The sequence below is a fragment of the Protomyctophum parallelum genome (assembly GCF_964188405.1).
Source record: "Protomyctophum parallelum genome assembly, chromosome: 17".
NCBI lineage: Eukaryota > Metazoa > Chordata > Actinopteri > Myctophiformes > Myctophidae > Protomyctophum > Protomyctophum parallelum.
This window is the reverse complement of record NC_139719.1, coordinates 42,265,213-42,284,669: the sequence shown is the minus strand read 5'-3', so window position 1 is coordinate 42,284,669 and position 19,457 is coordinate 42,265,213. Positions and strand designations below refer to the sequence as shown.

General features: G+C 43.3%; 1 protein-coding gene across 1 annotated transcript in view; it reads left to right on the top strand.

Annotated features, from left to right (window-relative positions):
• Window positions 1–341: 341 nt before the first annotated feature.
• LOC310874085 (kelch-like protein 25) overlaps window positions 342–19,457 on the top strand; it is a gene marked incomplete at its 3' end in the record, with an annotated part of 30,420 nt that continues 11,304 nt past the window's right edge. Inside the window, exons 1-3 of the mRNA XM_083786760.1 lie at window positions 342–489; window positions 7,771–7,853; window positions 7,975–8,022. Of these exons, the coding sequence (XP_083642886.1) occupies window positions 7,773–7,853; window positions 7,975–8,022 (129 nt within the window). The 5' untranslated portion in view covers window positions 342–489; window positions 7,771–7,772. The remainder of the gene's footprint in view (window positions 490–7,770; window positions 7,854–7,974; window positions 8,023–19,457) is intronic.

The window sequence follows — 19,457 nt, the reverse complement described above, 5'->3', positions numbered from 1 at the left end:
TATTTTCAATTGAGTAGTATAATAAATCATTCACCACTCAGATTGCTTAATTGTCCTGCAGCTTTATCAATGAGGGTTTAGCTTTTATTTATAAAGCTGTTTTACAAAAGCCCCTGGGGGGATCAAATAAATAAATAAGTCCAATTTGTACCAAACTAAACATTTTAGGTGAACTGTGTTCTGGCCGCATGATGACGTCAGGTTATTTCCGCTCCGTCCGGAATCACCGGATCAGAAACCCGGAAATGGTATTTACTTTAGTGTCCGGAACCTTTCTACTGTAGTGTGTTGTTGTCAGGCGGACACAGTTAGTGGTAACACGTCGTTCCCTGTGAAGAAGGAGTAAAGTTATCTTATTGTTAAAGTTTAAAACGTCTAAAAGTGAAACTTACATTGTTTGACGGACTAATTCCATTGCTGTTTGTGTGCGGCTGTCCGTCTGTTGTGGAACACTTGGTTGGACTTTGGATTTGTAGGCAGAACAACGAGGTTTGTTTATTTGAGTTTTGTTTACGTTATGTTTGTGTCATATCATTACATGCGTGTTGTCGTGAGAGCTTGTTTATAGTCGGACGTTGGATTTAGGCTGATATTAGAATGGTGTACTTCTGCGTGTTGCCAGGTGTTTGCACATGGACTGTTGTCTCTATGAGGTTGGTGGATTGAAAGAGGGTAGTATAGTAGCTTATAGTATACCAAACTATACTTGTGTAAATGAAATGACTGCACACAAACATTTCATTTCATATTCAGTACGAGTTGCAATTTGGATCAATGGGATGTCAATGGAGGGTATTGCAACTCTAGATTCATACCATTTATTAAACAAATCTAGTATTGCAAATTGCGGCTAGTATATAGGCTGTATTTTTCAGTGTAATATGTATGATGCTATGCTATGTTATGTTTGTGTCATATCATTACATGCATGTTGTCGTGAGAGCTTGTTTATAGACGTTGGATTTAGGCAGATATTAGAATGGTGTACTTCTGCGTGTTGCCAAGTGTTTGCACATGGACTGTTGTCTCTATGAGGTTGGTGGATTGATAGCCCCTCTCGGAACCCCCTGGGTCAGCCCAATCTATCGTGCCGAACCGGGCTACCCATTGGGTCCCTGTGCGGTGATGTGTTTTCGTATGGAAATGATGGAACGCAGACATAAATACCTTCGGTAACGTCGTTTCTGCGCTGTTTGAGGGCTTCTGAATGTGTGAACTCTAGTTTGCAACGTACACTGCTGCGAATTCTCCTGTGCCGCGGAAGCCGTTAAGTATATTTAATCTATGTTTGACCAATTTGGAAGCTTTGATTCCTCTCTTCCTGCCTTGTTTATTGACATCCAATTGTACCGCCTCCAGGGTATTGCAACTCTAGATTCATACCATTTATTAAAAAAATCTAGTATTGCAAATTGCGGCTAGTATATAGCCTGTATTTTTCAGTGTAATATGAATGATGCTATGTACTATATTTTAGTGATGTAGCATGTATTCTTTCTTCTATAGATGATAACATATGACCAATAATAATAAAGTTGGTGTAAGTGTCGTGTAATTTGAATCATATATAGCATATGGTTAGTCATAGTGCAAGCCTTTCTCCCTTCATCCCATTACAGTGTTGTAACTATTTGCATATCAATTGTCCTACAGGCAGGAAGCCTTGTGGGCCTTCTTGGGAGTGATCTTTTGATCTTTAGGCCTTCCTGTTTGATAAGGACAGGAGGCTACAGTTTGTCTCCATGCATGCATTTTTATGAGTACTACAGGGACTGTCACAGTTGGGGGTCTTTTGATTAGCTGTTTAGCACACACACACACACACACACACACACACACACACACACACACACACACACACACACACACACACACACACAGGGAAAAGGGTTACAACCCACTGCATGAGAGAGATGTACGATATAAAGGGTTGGGGTTGGAGAGAAGTGGGGGACTTGTGGGTTGGGAGACGGAGGAGGCGAGGCAGGACAGGGCTTGACCTGGCCTGGAGGTATACCATGCTTGTAACTTGATGTAACTATGGGACATGCCTTGATTGAATAAAAGAAGGACTTTGCCTGGGAAAACGGAGCTCATTTCTCGTTCTTGTACAGTGGGGAAATAAGGTCATAATCTACAAACTCCTGGAAGAAAATATACCACAGATTTTGGCGCCCGACGTGATATATTCGATTCCGTGGATAATTCTGCGGCACGAACACTGGACCTGCGAAGGATTTTGTGGATTTTCCTTAATTTCTATTTTTTTGGAGTGAGTTCTGCGAACCAAGGACTGGCAAGAATTCGTAAGCTGAGTGTTTGGATGATAGTGTAGGTCAGTGCACACTGTGTTAGGGAGTTTAGGGATTGAGCGTGTGTGGTATGAGTGAGCGACTGTGTGTGTATGTGTTTGGTTTGTTTGAGTTTTGTCTGTGAGTCTATGTTCATGTATATGTTAGTGCTGGTAGATCATTGTGAGCTGTGATTGAATGCCAAATAGTTCTCAATCAAGTCTTTTGTTGCTATTTTTTAATTGTGCGGTCTTGGCTGTATAAATTGCTGTTGTTCAGGGACGTACACGTTGTTTGGGTGTGATTTGGCATTTATTAGTGGGAGGCCTTCCTTTGCCTCAAGGGCTGAGGGCTGGGGGAGGATTTTATTTTTTACTTGGGTGGTTTAAATTTGGGCTGGTTTTTTGTAAAGCGTTAATTGGTTTCTTTTAGATATTTCTGAAACATGTGAAACAAGTTTCAGAGGGGGGAGTGTATAGATATTAAATTGGGGGTTTAGTTCAGGTTTAAAATTAAATTGGCTTTAATTTGGGGTTAAATCTAAATTTTGAGTTTAGTATGAGAATACATTTCACATTTAGGATATTTCATTGATCTTTTGTAAAATTAGATAGGTTAAATTGGATTGTTAAGCCTACAGGTTTATTTTAGTCAAAATGTATAGTCTGCATATAAATAAATTGACCTTAGGGACGAAACCACTGGCACGGTTGCTTAAATGCAAATGAGATAGTGAGACATGCTGGTGGCAGGTCACTGAAGTGATCAAGGGGGGTATTTTCCCTAAATCAGTCTAAAAGAAAATAGAGGCATTTCTATATTTCTTTCTTAAATTGCAGACTAAGTATATAGTTTGTCTATCTCATTTCTTTATTTTACACTTTCCTGTGTGAACGGGGATAAGAAAGTATTGCCTGTTTTCCTTGAGTGAGTGAGTGAGTGAGTTTGTGGACTATCTGCTCATTCTATGGGGCCAGTATGCAAATGAGTATGCGTGTCTGTGACTGTGGGAGGTGAGGAGACATGCATGCGTGAGTGTGTGTCACCCAGAATGAGTAACAGTTAGTGAGATTAGCTACAATTTAGTAGTTATGGCCACAAAGCGTACTCCAGTGCAGATTATGCACAAGAAATATCCATCTAAGAATATTTCCAGCATTTCAGGAAAATGGCATAATCGTTGGCCGCCATGGCCAAAAGAGGGCTCTTTCGAGGTAGAAGACCTTGAATCTATAAAGGCAGAGGTGTGTAAATATAGAGCAGATGAGACGACAAAAGAGAGAGAAATGAAAAGGAAAGAAGAACTGTCAGTTTTAGACTTGTTTTGTGAGGAGGGTCGAACTCGAAGATTGAAAGAAAAAGTGAAAATGGGTCCTCATATTGTCGCACATATAGCGAGCCAGAGGCCTACTGTCAGTGAGGAGATGAGCAGGAAATTGTCAGACTCCGCACCATTGTCTGTGTCAGTACTGCCGGAGGAGAAGATTTCCGCTGATTGCAGCACAGACAACCAGAACCAGTGCATTGACATTGTGGGTCCCAGCGACAACTCAGCACAGACTGAGATGGACTTTATGGAGAACAGTGACATGAGGACATCAAAGCCAGACGACAGCGACACTCAATGCTCTGTTAAGAGGGAACTGGAGCGGGTACGTTCCCTGAAAGAGGACGTGACCAGTGAATTAAGGACACAGAGACAGTATATGCGTGCTATAGAGACACGTTTGAGTGAAATTCTGATGAAAGAGGCCCATCTGGTCCTCGACTTGATTGACCTGCATGATGAGGCTGCACACAGCTACAGAGAGGGAGGTGAAGACATCTACAGAAGGGCAGCCCGCCCCAACACAGACATGAACATTGATTCTGACACGGAGGAGGACAGTTCTACTCAAGCCCGCAAGAAGAGAGACTTACAGCATTTGAGACGACTTTATGAGAAATGTGGGGACAAAGACACTGCACAGAACTTTATGGAAAGTATTGCTACAATTGCTATGGAAGAAGTGGACTTGACCGCAGGATGTGAAGCTGCTCGAGAACTGGACAAGCTGAAAACCAGGCAGAGTGGAAGTAAGAGGAAGAGGAAGAGCATCAACAAAAGTGATGAGGACTTTGAACAGGACAGCAGTGATTGTGAGAGGCTTCCCCGCACTCGCACAAATTTGAGCCAGAGATGTGTGAGAGACTCCAGGGGGGCTTTGAGCAGGCGCCCATGCAGACCACAGAAGAGGACTGCCAGTCGCGCACTAGGATCGGAGGACGGAAGTGGAGATGGCGCGGATGGGGGTACACTCGCCCTGGATGCCGAGGCTTTCCGTAAGAGGCTGATCGAGATCAGGGAATGCAAGACACGCCAAGCGAAGGACCTGAAGGTATACAAAGACAACAAACCCATCGCGGATAGTCTGATGGCCAGTCTGGATGCGTTGACGAGAGAGGAGGAGGAGGTCAGTCGATTCCTGGTCGAAGGGGACAAGAGGCAGAAACGGTCAGGACAGGGCCGAGGGAGGAGGCACGAGGAGGCACTACAGGAAGCAATGACTGCCATGGCTGCCATGTCGTTAAGAGAGGAGGCCCTGGACCGGCAGATGAAAGACCTGAAGGAGCTCTTGGAGGAAGCCCGGGAGAGCAGGGCAAAGGCATCAGGCCCAGCACCGAGGGAAGGGATGGAGACGCGAAACCAGAGTAAGAAGAAGAGGACCGGATCCCGGGATGAGAAGGGTGGAACATCAGACACTGAGGGCAGGGAAGAAGAGGAGAACTGGGAGCCGGCCAGAGAAAATGAGAACAAGGGAGGAGGAAGTAGCAAGACGATGGCCCCCGCCAAAATACTGCCAATGACGGTACGCGGTCCGCATGTTGACTACCAGCCATGGCTCCATATGGATATGACAGATCTCGTCACAAAGCTGCCGCCAATACAGGAAGGAGCATACCCGTGGCTAGCGAAATTCGATGTAATGATGGTGGGAGTTCCCTTGGCCGTGGGAGATATGAAGAGACTATTAGCGCAACTGGTGGGGATTCAGAGGTTGAATGAAGTCCTAGACCGGGCAGGAATGCAGGCTTATAAAGACACTGCCGTGGGGGATGGAGACATGTACGCTGAAAACCAAGGAGTGATAAGCAGAGCACTCCGAGAGCTGTACCCCACGGATCTGAACCCAGACAGAATTCTAATTGACCCCCTGACTGACAGCGAGAACCCCAGGGCATATGTGGCCAAAGCGCACCAGATCTGGTCGAACGTGACGGGGAAGGACGCGAGCGGCCCGGGCTTCGAACGTGGGATACTGAGGAACAAGATTCTCAAAGGATTGCCCTTGGTCGTACAGGGCAAGCTAGAGGAAGTAGTCTCCCTGTCCACTCTGACATTGGAAACCTACACAGATCATATCGCACACGCAGTTGAGCTACACAGGAAAAAACAGGAGTTCCAAAGACTTGAAGATGTTGACCTTGTACGTCAAATGAACGAGAATACAGTGTCACTACAAGCGGAAGTGCTGACAAAGATTCAAGAAGAGAGACTGATTCAACCAGAAGTGACACATTTGCAGGACAGCGCAGACCAACAAAAAGTGCCGCCATGGAGAGTGAGGGCACCACAACAGCCAGTGCCACCCTATCAGTGGGCTGCACGTGCACCTCAGCAAGGATATATTCCACTGACACGTCACAGTTCAGAAAGCTGGAGGATGAAAGGAGAGTGTCATAACTGTAGGACACATGGTCATTTTGCTGGACAGTGTGATCAGAAACCGCAACGAGAGACTCTAAGAGGCTGCACACTGAGACGCCCCTCTGTGCTATTGACAGCATAGCTTTTGAGCTGTCACCTAGCTGTCATCTGACAACTGACTTTTTCTAGACTCCATCTAAGTGCGCTGAGGAATAGTGGTTATCTATTGTTTCCATGTTGATGTATTGATGTTTGATTTTCATGTACTGTATGTTTCTTCATTCATTTATTCTTGAGATTGAGATTGCAATAGTACAGTCTGATTGACAAATATTGTTTTAGCTCTTCTCTTGGTTTGTGTTGCTTTCCAGATCATTGGGTCAGATGATGGTTTCTGCAGGGCTATTCATCTGTCCATTATTCTGTGAAAGTTACTCACAAACTAAGGGGGGGAGAGGGGGATATTTATAAGGGAATATTATTCTTATCAAGTCGATATTGGAATCCACTTTCACACAAATATTAATGTCCATACAGGTACAGGGATCAGCCTCTCTTCTCTCCTTTGCACAGCTGGCAGGGGGGGGGGGAGGGGGGTCAGAGGTGCAAGGGGTGTTATGTGTCTGTGAGTGTATTTAAGTCCTGGCCAGGCCTGTCTGTGATAGAAAAATGTTGGGGTACATTTATATATTTGAATTAATTTTAATTATTCTGTTTAATTCTATTTACAGTTTTCTTTTAATGTGTTAAGTTTCATTTGCTGTGAGGAATTCTCAAATCAGGACTTTTATGTCAAGAACAGTATGTGAGTCTAAAACAGTCGCAGGGCAAGATAAGACGCAGTCGCAGGTCATTATCTAGCAGATGTCAAATAACATAGCTTTTGATTTTGTTCATTTTGTTTCGAGTTTTTGTGTCAACCTGACTGTGTTTTACATTTGGAATAGTGCCCAGGGGGGAGGAGGGTACTTATCTTACAAAAGGGATTCGGTTTCGGGGTTAATTGAGACATTTTTGGGAATTTGAACATTTGGGGATTGTGGGGAGGAAAACATGTTGAGCCAAATTATGATTCATATTTTAGACTAATAGCCTTGAGGACTATTAGTAGGGGGGATGTGTCGTGTAATTTGAATCATATATAGCATATGGTTAGTCATAGTGCAAGCCTTTCTCCCTTCATCCCATTACAGTGTTGTAACTATTTGCATATCAATTGTCCTACAGGCAGGAAGCCTTGTGGGCCTTCTTGGGAGTGATCTTTTGATCTTTAGGCCTTCCTGTTTGATAAGGACAGGAGGCTACAGTTTGTCTCCATGCATGCATTTTTATGAGTACTACAGGGACTGTCACAGTTGGGGGTCTTTTGATTAGCTGTTTAGCACACACACACACACACACACACACACACACACACACACACACACACACACACACACACACAGGGAAAAGGGTTACAACCCACTGCATGAGAGAGATGTACGATATAAAGGGTTGGGGTTGGAGAGAAGTGGGGGACTTGTGGGTTGGGAGACGGAGGAGGCGAGGCAGGACAGGGCTTGACCTGGCCTGGAGGTATACCATGAGAGGATGACTTGAATGCTTGTAACTTGATGTAACTATGGGACATGCCTTGATTGAATAAAAGAAGGACTTTGCCTGGGAAAACGGAGCTCATTTCTCGTTCTTGTACAGTGGGGAAATAAGGTCATAATCTACAAACTCCTGGAAGAAAATATACCACATAAGCACAACAGTAATGTTGTCTGTTCTCTCTCCACCTCACCTCAGCCATGGCTGACAACATCCTGGATGCTGCCAGCCAGAGAGAATCACCACAGGCTGCCAAGAGGATGAGACTGGACACTGACCATGTGATTGACCGTTTCCAAGCATCATTACCAGATCAGCAACATGACTCACAGATTGATAGTGGTTTATTTGTCTGCATTTAAATGTCCGTCTGGATGTTGATGTTGTTGTCGTTGCATTCAGGAGGACGCCACCAGTGTACCTCCATCCTCCCTGAAGGCTGAGGTGTTTGTGGACCCCCACCATCCCAACAAGCTGTTAGAGGGTCTCAACAGGCTGCGTCTCAACAGGTTCTTGTGTGATGTGATTCTGGTCTGTGAGGGACAGGACGTCCCCTGCCATCGTCATGTCCTGGCCTCCTTCAGCCCTTACTTTGAGGTAAATGCACACGTGAGCGTTGCAGTCCCACCCCCGACGACAGGCCCGGAAGAGAATTCCCCGTTAATTTTCCCCATAGAGGGAATCCTCTTCTGGGGCTCTCGTCGTCATGAAAGGGAGGCGGGACTGCAACGCTCTATTGAGCTGCTGCTGTTAAGGCAATGACATTTAACGTTTGCCTTGGCTTTCACATGAACCGTTACCAAATATCACTCTACTTCTACACCAAATTAATTAATCAATTAACAATGTAAATAAGAAAGAAACTATGGACAGTCCCCAGCCAACCGTTCTCCTTTCCAACGTGCACAGGCCATGTTTACGTCTGGTATGAGGGAGTCCACACAGGACAGAGTGACCATCAGTGGACTGGAACCTCAGATGATTGGTCTGCTGGTGAACTACGCCTACACGTCTAAGGTGTCCATCTCTACTGATAATGTGCAGGTAATATATTTTATTATTATCATAAACATCAGACATTGTCTCCAAGTTAGTCCTACATAACATCAGTTCCCCATAAGGCTAATGTGTTCATTTGTTCTAGTCCCTGCTGGCGGCATCAGACCTGCTGGAAGTCACGTCTGTGCGAGAGGCCTGCTGTGAATACATGAACCGTCACTTGGATACCACCAACTGTGTGGAGTTTTACTGCAGTGCTGACGACCACTCCTGTGAAATGTTGAAGAAACACAGCTTGGATCACATTCTGCAACACTTCAGTGTCATCTACCAGAAGGTCAGTGGTTGAGGATCATACATTTACCTCAGTGTTTGTTTTATTACCATTACTCAACTTCCCACCATCACAACTGACCCAGAACACCTGGGTAGAAACATTCAATCAGTCACGTCACATTGATTACACGGTAACAAGACTACTCGCCCCGTTTCTGTTTTCCTCCCAGAATTCTCCCCAGTGAGGGGTGGGAGAGGCTGGACAGCAGACGGCTGTACTTTGAATTTATTAACTATAAACTTTCATGACAGCCTAAGTACAAATATAATTTATGAAAAGCTACTACAGTGAAGTCTGTTCACAGAAGTTGTTGTAGGATATGTGGGGATTATCTGACGAGGTACCATTTGAGGGGGCAAAACCTTACATATACTAAATAATACTAAATTGTTTATAGGTTCAATATAAGTCAAATAATATAGCCTTTCCACAGGAGTATCTTTTTATATTTTTCCAAAAAGAATACAAACAGCCAATAGTATATTACAAAGTTATCCACCTCACTGGGGAAAATTCCGGGAGGAAAAACAGGCAAGCACCGGGGCGAGTAGTCCAGTATTCGATTACACTAGCCCTTACCCGTTGTGGCCGCGGGGGGTACTGCACCCTGGGTGCGTTTTCGCTTTTTAAATTCACTAATAAATTCATTATTAATCATTAATGTGTCAAATCGAAAAAAGGGCTTCGTTAAGACCTCCACACTATTATGGTCAATGCCTGTGTGAGCGATTGGTGCAGGCAGTGAGGAGATATGGCGGTGTTTCTGACACACACAGACAGACAGACAGACAGACAGACAGACACACACACACACACAGACAGATATTGACTGAATTATAGTATGATGATGATGATGATATACCCATATTAAAGGACCACTTCACCACTTTTCAACCTATCTTCATATAATAGGTCCTCACTAATAATCATGAAAATTATCTCATTATCTCATAGGAGGGCTGTGGGCAGTTTAGAAACCGTCCTCCAGTGACATCATCATTAGGCAGATTTTTTTTTAAACAATATTTTTTTACAAAAATGTTTAGATTTTCATTATCGTGAGAACGATGGCTTCGATGATGCACTGGAGGACGGTTTCTGAACTGCCCACAGCCCTCCTATGAGACACAGACTGAGTAGAAAGAAATCGTGCCATTTTATCATGATTATTAGTGAGGACCTCTTATATGAAGATAGGTTGAAAAGTCAAACCATCAGCCATCACCAGTGAACATTTGTTACATTTCAGACGAGAAAATGTGACTTCAGTGTGAAGTATGGGAACAGTCTTCATCTATCAGCTAATTGTGTTTTTTTCCCCCTCTACCAATAGGAGGAGTTTCTCTCTCTCTCTGTGGAAAGGCTGACAGAGGTTCTCTCCAGTGACCATCTGAATGTTCCTGAGGAGGACATGGTGTTTGAGGCTGCCATGCTGTGGTTAGACAAGAGTCCTACCCACAAGCAGAGCTTTGGACAGGTCAGTCATTTAAACAAGAGTCCTACCCGCAAGCAGAGCTTTGGACAGGTCAGTCATTTAAACAAGAGTCCTACCCACAAGCAGAGCTTTGGACAGGTCAGTCATTTAAACAAGAGTCCTACCCACAAGCAGAGCTTTGGACAGGTCAGTCATTTCTTATTCTCTCGCCTTGTAAGACAATCGGAGGTCTCTATCATGTTGATCACCCAATATCCAGTTGGACTAGTACTAATACTTGGTGTTCTGTGTGTTCTTGAAGGTGTTGGAGCACATCCGTCTGCCTCTCATCAGTCCCTCCTACCTCCACACTGTGGTTGAGAGTCTGGAGGTGGTGAAAGAACAGCAGGGCTGTCAGAGGTTCATCTCTGAGGCCAAGGGGGAGCAGCCATACTCTGACACAGCACGCCCACGCAGGATCACAGGTACCCTGCTGGACACATGCATGCATGTTGCACCTGATGATGCTGGAAAAAGCTTATCAGCCAATAAAGAATATGACTGGTTTTCTATTCAGGCTTCATAATGGTTATTACATCATGATTCCATTATTCTTTCACATTATTTCTTGTGCTTTTATACATGTCAAAATGCACACCAATTGTCTACTAATGTAGTGCTGCCTCTCTGGGGAGAGAGTTCCAGAGGGTTGGGGCTGCCACACTGCAGCCTCTATCCCAGAAGGTTCTACTCTCCATGGGGAGAGAGTTCCAGAGGGTTGGGGCTGCCACACTGAAAGCTCAAATACATTTGGTTTCTCCTTCAACTCTTAAATCTACTCTGTCTAACCTGCTCGTTCTCCTCTGCTTGTTGAAGTGATTGTGATGCTGGGAAATTCTAAAAAAGTTGAGAGCTTCGATCCACTGACCAATCAGCAGAAGGCTCTTGGACGACTGCCCATGTTCATAAAGGAGTCTGCTGTGTGTGCATCAGGTGAGTCAAATGAACTTAAGACCTGTAATGCAGTGGTAACCTACCTTTTCAAGCCCAAGGGCACATTTTATTATACCACTAAAATGTGTTAAAAATATGTAAAAACGAAATACAAAAACACAATTGCAATTTCAGACAAGCTCAATGCATGATCACACATCCACACATTTTTTTTATAAGAATAAACAGATATAATAAGCTAATAATATCCATTATATAATCAATGGCTAAATAGTAAAGGGATACTTCACCCTTTTTGCAAAAATATATATGTTAATGAGGTTTAGAAGATTTAGAACACTTTCCTGGGGTCTTTGTGTGTAATACAGTTCTTGGCATCTTTGTAATGTTAGTGTTAGTAAAAAGCAGGTATAGTAACGTTTGAAGCAGACTAACATCAGTCACTTTTCCATTCACTGTAGTAGAAGCTTGGTGCGGGGAAACCGCAGATGTGTCGTCTCCGCCTACAGGAAATACGTAGGCTGCGACCATGAGACCCGCTACGGAATCGCTCTATAGGGGGAGGGCTGTCTTACTGAGACAATGTAGTCCAGGAAGGAAGTGAGACTTTGGGTCAGTCTTGCACGTAGAATCTGAAGGTGCGTTCAAACCTGAAGATATATTTGTCTCCAGTCGCTTCAATCGTTTCACTTTAATCACACAGGTCAGCGTTGATTAAAAAAAAGTCCCTTTGCTCGGGTTGCGAGCCGATTGGCTGTAGACACTGTGAGCCGATTGGCTGTAGACACTGTAATTTAACTTTGGTAGTGTAACCAAATGGACCGGCTCGTTCACACAAGACAGCTCGGTTCAATATAACATAATTCCTGCTACTATCTGTCATGTATGAGTATAAGCAGCCAGAGTTTTAACTAGAACTAAGATACTAAGATTACTCCAGTTTTGGCATCACTGCACTGGCTTCCGGTTGTTTTTAGGATTGATTTTACAATTATTTTACTTGTCTATAAAGCTCTCAATGGTCTCGCACCTTCCTACCTACATGACTGCCTGCCTAAATATGTCCCAAACCGCCCCCTAAGGTCTTCCACTGCTGGCCTGCTCGCTTTGCCTAAAAAAATGGCAACTAAAAAATACGGGGAAGCAGCTTTTTGCTTCTACGGGCCGTCGGCGTGGAACAAGCTCCCACTGTACCTTCGTCAGGCAGCCTCTGTAGACATTTTTAAGGCTCAGCTCAAGACCCACTTCTACAACATTGCTTTTAATTGATCTTTTATTTTTTGTGTTATTCATGTCCTCACTTTATTGCATTACTGCTTGTTTTTTAATGTCATTGCCTTGCTTTCCTTTTATTCTCCATTGTTCTGTAAAGCACTTTGAGCTTCATGAAAGGTGCTATACAAATAAACTTTTATTATTATTATTAGTTCCTACTATATGTCATGTATGAGTATAAGCAGCTACATTAGTTCCTATGTCTATTATTTTCAAAGTTGCTGAGTCCCGGCAGATGAACGTTGCTCCAGTTAGATTTCTACAGCGAGGGCGAAGATACCAGGCAGCCGTTCGCTTCGTTGGCAGGAGCCTTTTGGTCAATCTGGGTCCTGGGAACACACTTTACATTCTTGTGAATCTCACAGTGCTACAGGGTCACTCTAGAAGCATTTATTTTAACAATCAAGGTATAACTTGTTTTAATTCTGCTCTTTCTCCACCGTAGGTTCCAGTCTGTATTTGGCCGGAGGCCGTGATGATTATAGTGACGAAAGCAGAGAGATGTGGCGCTATGATGTTCTTCATAACTCATGGTTGAGGATGGCTCCCATGAATGAGCCACGCTATCATTTCAGTAAGATTGGCAACAGATATTTTATGTAATTTGATAAATAATTCTAGACAATATCAGAAGATTTGATATAATATAGAATTATATGGAAATTCATTCAACTAGCAGAGGCAACTGTACAGGTAGCAAAATGTATTCCAACTGCAGAATAATGACATATTGTACATACTGTACTGACTGTAATATTGACCTACCAGTAAGATGCCCTGAGGGGCGAGAAGCCTCGGTGACAGCAGACTGCTGGGTGAGCGCTGGCGCTTTGGCATGGGAGGGTCAGATCAACATACTGGATGGAATGAATTCTGTACTGGCTTTATATGGAGTGTGTCTTCGAGTGTACAGGGTTTGATGAGGTCAGATCAACATATGGAATGTCAGGTCAGTGTCGTGATCTTCAATTATGGATGTGATGTCAAGAGGCGTGACCATATATGAAGGTGTGATGTCACGAGGCATGACCATATATGGTGTGATGTCACTTGGCGTGACCATATATGGAGGTGTGATGTCACTTGGCGTGACCATATATGGAGGTGTGATGTCACGAGGCGTGACCATATATGGAGGTGTGATGTCACTTGGCGTGACCATATATGGAGGTGTGATGTCACGAGGCGTGACCATATATGGAGGTGTGATGTCACTTGGCGTGACCATATATGGAGGTGTGATGTCACTTGGCGTGACCATTATGGAGGCGTGGCTAACGGGAGATGCAGGTTTTCATAGTAAATACAACCTACAGTCGCAATAAATGTGGATCCATTTCTATTGTTTTAAGTAAATGTATATTCCTGTATTAGTGCAGTGGTGTGGTCAGGCAGCAGTGAGTTAATACTACTTCTATTCCTGACATCACACAGAATGGGAAATATTGGAGGCAGGGTGGATTTAGCTCTTCAGACATGATATCCAGAATCTATGTGTATGAGAATGCCAAATTATAACATATATAACATTTATACAGTTTCATGTTTATGTTTTCCCTGTTCAACCCCACGTGTTCACAGGCCTGGTGATGCTGGATGGATGTGTGTTTGCAGTCGGGGGTCGAGGGAGTGAGAAGAGTGAAGACTCAATGGAGAATTACCACCCGCACACAGACTCCTGGAGGCTCATGGAGTCTGTCGGTGTGGCAGCGCATTACGATGGTAGCTGTAACGTGGTCGCTCTGGATGGACATCTCTATTGTTTTGGTATGATGGAACAGATTCATGGACCTGCAAGTTCAGTCTGTAGGTGTTGTGCAGTTGGGTTGACATGAGATTGTGTTTTTAATGTTCCCACATTGGTAGATTGGTGTATGTCAAGCATAATGGTTCACTGAAAATGTACAAATCCTTTGCTATTATTATGTATCCATGCTTCTCCTGTTGACAGTGAATAATGTTTTGATGTTTGTGTCCTCCTGGACTCTAGGTGGCACTAGAGGTGGCGAGACACGTGGCCAGGTGTCCAAGTACAACCCTAAAACATCTGTGTGGACACAACTCGCTCCTATGAAGATTCCACGATATGCTCAATCAGCTTGTGTTCTGAATGGAAAGATCTACGTTACAGGTATCATACCTCTACTTAAAGGCTCTTAGTCAGTGGTGGAAGAAGTACTCTTGTTTTCTTTTTACTCTAGAATAGCGATACCAGAATATAGAAATACTTTTATACCCGAGAGAAAGTACAAACGTATAGGCGTAAAATTAAAAGGTGCTTGCAATATCAAAAATAAGAATACTCAATATGTAAAATGGCCCTTTTCACAGTTTTCACAGTCGCGCCTGCGAAGCCTCGCGCTAGACAGCATTTTTGTATTCTTTGAAATGGGGGCTTATAGTGTGGTATTATGAGCTACTTTGATGGGAATGCGACCCAAGAACACCCGCTGCCCATGGGTGCACGTGGACAGTGAAGAATTGGTTTCTTACCTCGTGGTTTGTTTGAAGAAAGAAGAATTATAATCCAATAATTATAATCCAAGGTTTGTTTGTCTGGAGATCCAACACTATGTCATAATATTAACGTAAGTAGACTTTAAGAAGAGCTGGTCATTGTGTTGCTCCGCTCTGCTAAAGGCCTCTACATAGTCCGTTTTGTTCCTTGCCTGGGGGAGTCAAACAGACACAAAAAACACAAAAGAAAAAAAACAATGCAATTCCAATAGTGACCTACAGTATACACATTTCAAAAGGCTTTCATATACTACTTTTCTAATAAGGTTTGTCCTTATCGATAGAAATGTGATCATTTTTGTATAGTTTTGGATATGAATTAATTATTTTTTAAATCACAGGGCCTCGCATTTCTCCCAGGCGGCTCTGATTGCAAAGTGTCCGCTTTTGGTCTGCGAGCCATGCGTGGGCCTCGCAGAAAGCGCTCGTCGCGCTGCTGTCATAAAGCCTCCATTAAATGACGCTTTATTTCAGTTAATTTTACGGCAAGAGAAGCAAAATGCTGTTCGTTTACACTTGACAGCGTGTGCTGTTTTGAATGGTAGCCAAACTGTTACTTTTAGGCCTACCATTATTATTATTATTTTTGTTTATAGTTCCATGATAGAATAGAGCTTCGCAGTCCCTCCCCCTTTCAGAACAACGAGTGGCCCAGGAAATTAATCCCAATGCATTTTCCCCATAGGAATTTCTTAAATCTTTTATTTAAAGACCTTTTAAACGTCGTACGAAGCCAACTCTTGTCGTGACAAATCATGACAACAAACACAACTTCTCGGGCCAAACTAAAAAAAATAAAGTAGAAAAGAAACGGCAGGTTACAACACTTTTTTTTTGTTTTTCTTCTTTGTAATTATTTGTTTGGTCCAAAATATTGTGTGTGTGGTCATGATTTGTCACGACAAGAGTTGGCTTCGTACGACGCTTAAAAGGTCCTTAAATAAATACTTTTTGAAATGCCTATGGGAAAAATGCATTGGGATTCATTTCCTCGTTGTTCTGAAAGGGGGAGGGACTGCGACGCTCTATAGAATAGAGCCTAGAGGAAACGGAACGCCAGGTGTCATTGATTGATTTAAGAGTTCATTCATGTTACGGTCGGGTGGTGTTTTTTTTCACATCTGAGTTTCAGTTCAATTTTAAGAGAAGCAAAATGCCTTTCGTTTACAATTGCTGCTTTTGGATTATATTCTTTTATTTATTTGAGAGGTAGGCTAATGCCTGTGTCAGGCGCTGTTTCATTGTTGACTTCGCCGTTTTACCATCAGATGCCTAATCTTTTGTGCGTCACTGCTTTCATGAAACTACACTGCTACACTTCTGTGAAATGAACATTTTGTTCATGTTGTTTATTGTTAAATAAAATAAGCTTGATTTAATTAAGACCAATCCAAGTAGCCTATGAGTTTCTCTCTATTTACATCTTCTGCTCTATCGCTGTTTTATTATAAGCCTGATGTGTCACTGCTCGCCACCCCAACATTTTAAAAGTAAGTAGTGAACTGTCAAGTAATTGCAAAAAAATAAAAGACAGCAGAAAGGAAACATTCAAGTAAATTAAAAGTACACTAAAAGTATTCAGTTACATTCCACCACTGATCTTAGACTCACTTAAACTTCATTATAGTTTGTGGCACATAATAAAACACACTAATCCTGTTAATTATTGGTTGTCTATAGGTGGTTGTAGTAATAATAAAACACACTAATCCTGTTAATTATTGGTTGTCTATAGGTGGTTGTATTAATAATAAAACACACTAATCCTGTTAATTATTGGTTGTCTATAGGTGGTTGTAATAATAATAAAACACACTAATCCTGTTAATTATTGGTTGTCTATAGGTGGTTGTAGTAATAATACAACACACTAATCCTGTTAATTATTGGTTGTCTATAGGTGGTTGTAATAATAATAAAACACACTAATCCTGTTAATTATTGGTTGTCTATAGGTGGTTGTAGTAATAATAAAACACACTAATCCTGTTAATTATTGGTTGTCTATAGGTGGTTGTAATAATAATTGGAAAATTGAAAATACGATGGAGTGCTTCAATCCACAGACCAACGAGTGGTCGATGTGTGCCTCCATGCAAATGGTATGCCGCTGTTGGAAGGTTCAAATGGTCGTGGTGGACGGAAAGATCTACGTTCTAGGAGAACGAGATGAAAACGATGGCGAGGATAAGTATGACACTGTTGCTCCTTGAATGTCTGGGGAATGTCTTCTTGTCCACACCAGGCATTTCTCTCATGTTTGTTTGTGTCTCTCTGTGTAGTTTTATCCACAACATCGAGTGCTACTGTGAAGAGACGGACACGTGGACACATGTGGGAGAGATGGCTAATGCTCGCTACGATTTCGACTATGTCGAATGTGTCTCTCTCAAGCTGAGGAGGGATCACGGTCAACCCATAGATGATGATGATGATGATGAAGAAGTTGATTCTGATGGTGACTAGGGTTGGGGTCTGGAACCAGAACCAGCATTGAGGAGCTGTTCCATCACACTTGGAACCAGTTGGCCACACTGTCAGAGCTGGTATGTGGACTTCATGTCTGCTAGACAATTACAATAGCAGTGGTTCTCAAACTTTTTTATTTTTATATCAAGGACTGACATAACTCTGAGTTACAGACATTGTGCTTAAACAAATCTATATAATTTTGGCATTCATTAAAATCTTTGATAAATATAGGGTTCGTCAAAGGGGAACCGTTAAGGAATCTGACCGTTAAGAGGGAATCGTTAACAAACCAGAATCCTTAAGATCCTAAAGGTGACAGAATAGAGATGTGTATATAATATAATATGATTAGATTAGATTGATATAATGTAAACCATGAAGAAGATGATCGAGAAGACTTCCTGCTGGGACATCACAGAGAAGAATAGACTCACTGTGTTGTGATGGTGGTGTGAGTTGAGTTGACTTCAGAAGCTCTGCTCAGACCAGCTCACTGTGTTATGATGGTGGTGTAAGTTGACTTGACTTCAGAAGCTCTGCTCAGATGAAAGAGATCGGGAGGAGAGGAGGTGCGAGCGGCAGGCGTCTCTTCCGGGTTTTTAGACAGCTGGTGATTGGAAATGAAGCAGCTCCACCAACGCTCCATGTTGCCGCGCGGGTGGAGCTTCATTTCCATCCACCAGCTGTCTAAAAACCCGGAAGAGACGCCTGCCGCTCGTGGCTTTTGTTTTGGCATCTTCGTGACTCCACTGTCTGGAAGCAGTGAGTGAGATGGATACAGCGTCCCATGCTGCTGCTGCTCCTGGCCAGCCTATCAGAGCTGAGGGGCGGGGTCTTCCCTTCCAGTCCCTAAAAAAAAAGGAGAGAGAAAATACTCAGCCTTGTTCTTTTCATTGTATTTTTTTTTTTAGAGTTGCCAGTTATTGTCTCCACCAGGCCGAAGGCATGGGGGGAGAGTATGTTTTGCACTCCGTCCGTCCGTCCGTCCGTCCGTGTGTGTGTGTGTGTGTCCGTCCGTCCGTGAGCAGCTAATCTCGGCCACCGTTAACCCGGTCGATGCCAAATTTTGCACACACACTCCCTGGATGCCAACGATGAACCTCTGCCCCAAACTTTCCAGAACGGCCTGTTATAGCGCCACCAGGAGGCCGCTTTGTGCAAAACAGGTTTTTGCACAGCACACCTACAGATTTTGTCCAAACATCACGCAAATTGGTACACAGTCTCTCTAGAGCCATTCAACCAAACCGCTCTTTCAGATTTCTCACACTCCATCCTGATTGGTTAAGATTGGCTTCCAAAGTTCACAGGAGTGCTCAGTTTCAAACAAAATGCTGCAAATCATGAACACATTGCGTGATTTCCGTGAAATTGTGCACCCACATTCCCACTAGGCCGAGGACAAAATGCCACATGAACAATTTCAACTCAGCCTCAAGGTGGCGCTATAACTGGCAGAAAAGTGTTTTTACCTCTAACTGCACGGATCTGTGGATAACCTGGTGGAGACCTGTGCCCAGAAGGGCACTTTTTCTAGTTGTCACCTCTTTTTTTTCCTTTGTCATTATGCCAATGCCTTCCCCGCAAATGTTGCCACTGCTGTTGTACCGTATTTACCCAGCGAGGAGCCCCCACCGGGACGACATAGTATTAGTGCCTCCCCAGTCCATTGGAGTCGCTAGCACAGCTTCCCTCTCCCGGACACGGACAGTGTGTTGGTATACTGTATACTGTAGATGCCCCGTGGTGGATTGGAACCCCCTAGACTTTACCCTGTAATGCCACAACCAGGTGCCACTGAAGTTGACCTTGTTTTGGTGGTGGGACTCAGTGATGTAAGTGACAGATTAGGTTTATAAATGAAAAGATTGTTCTGTGTTTTCTGTCATACATCGATCTAATTAATGTTACAGGCAT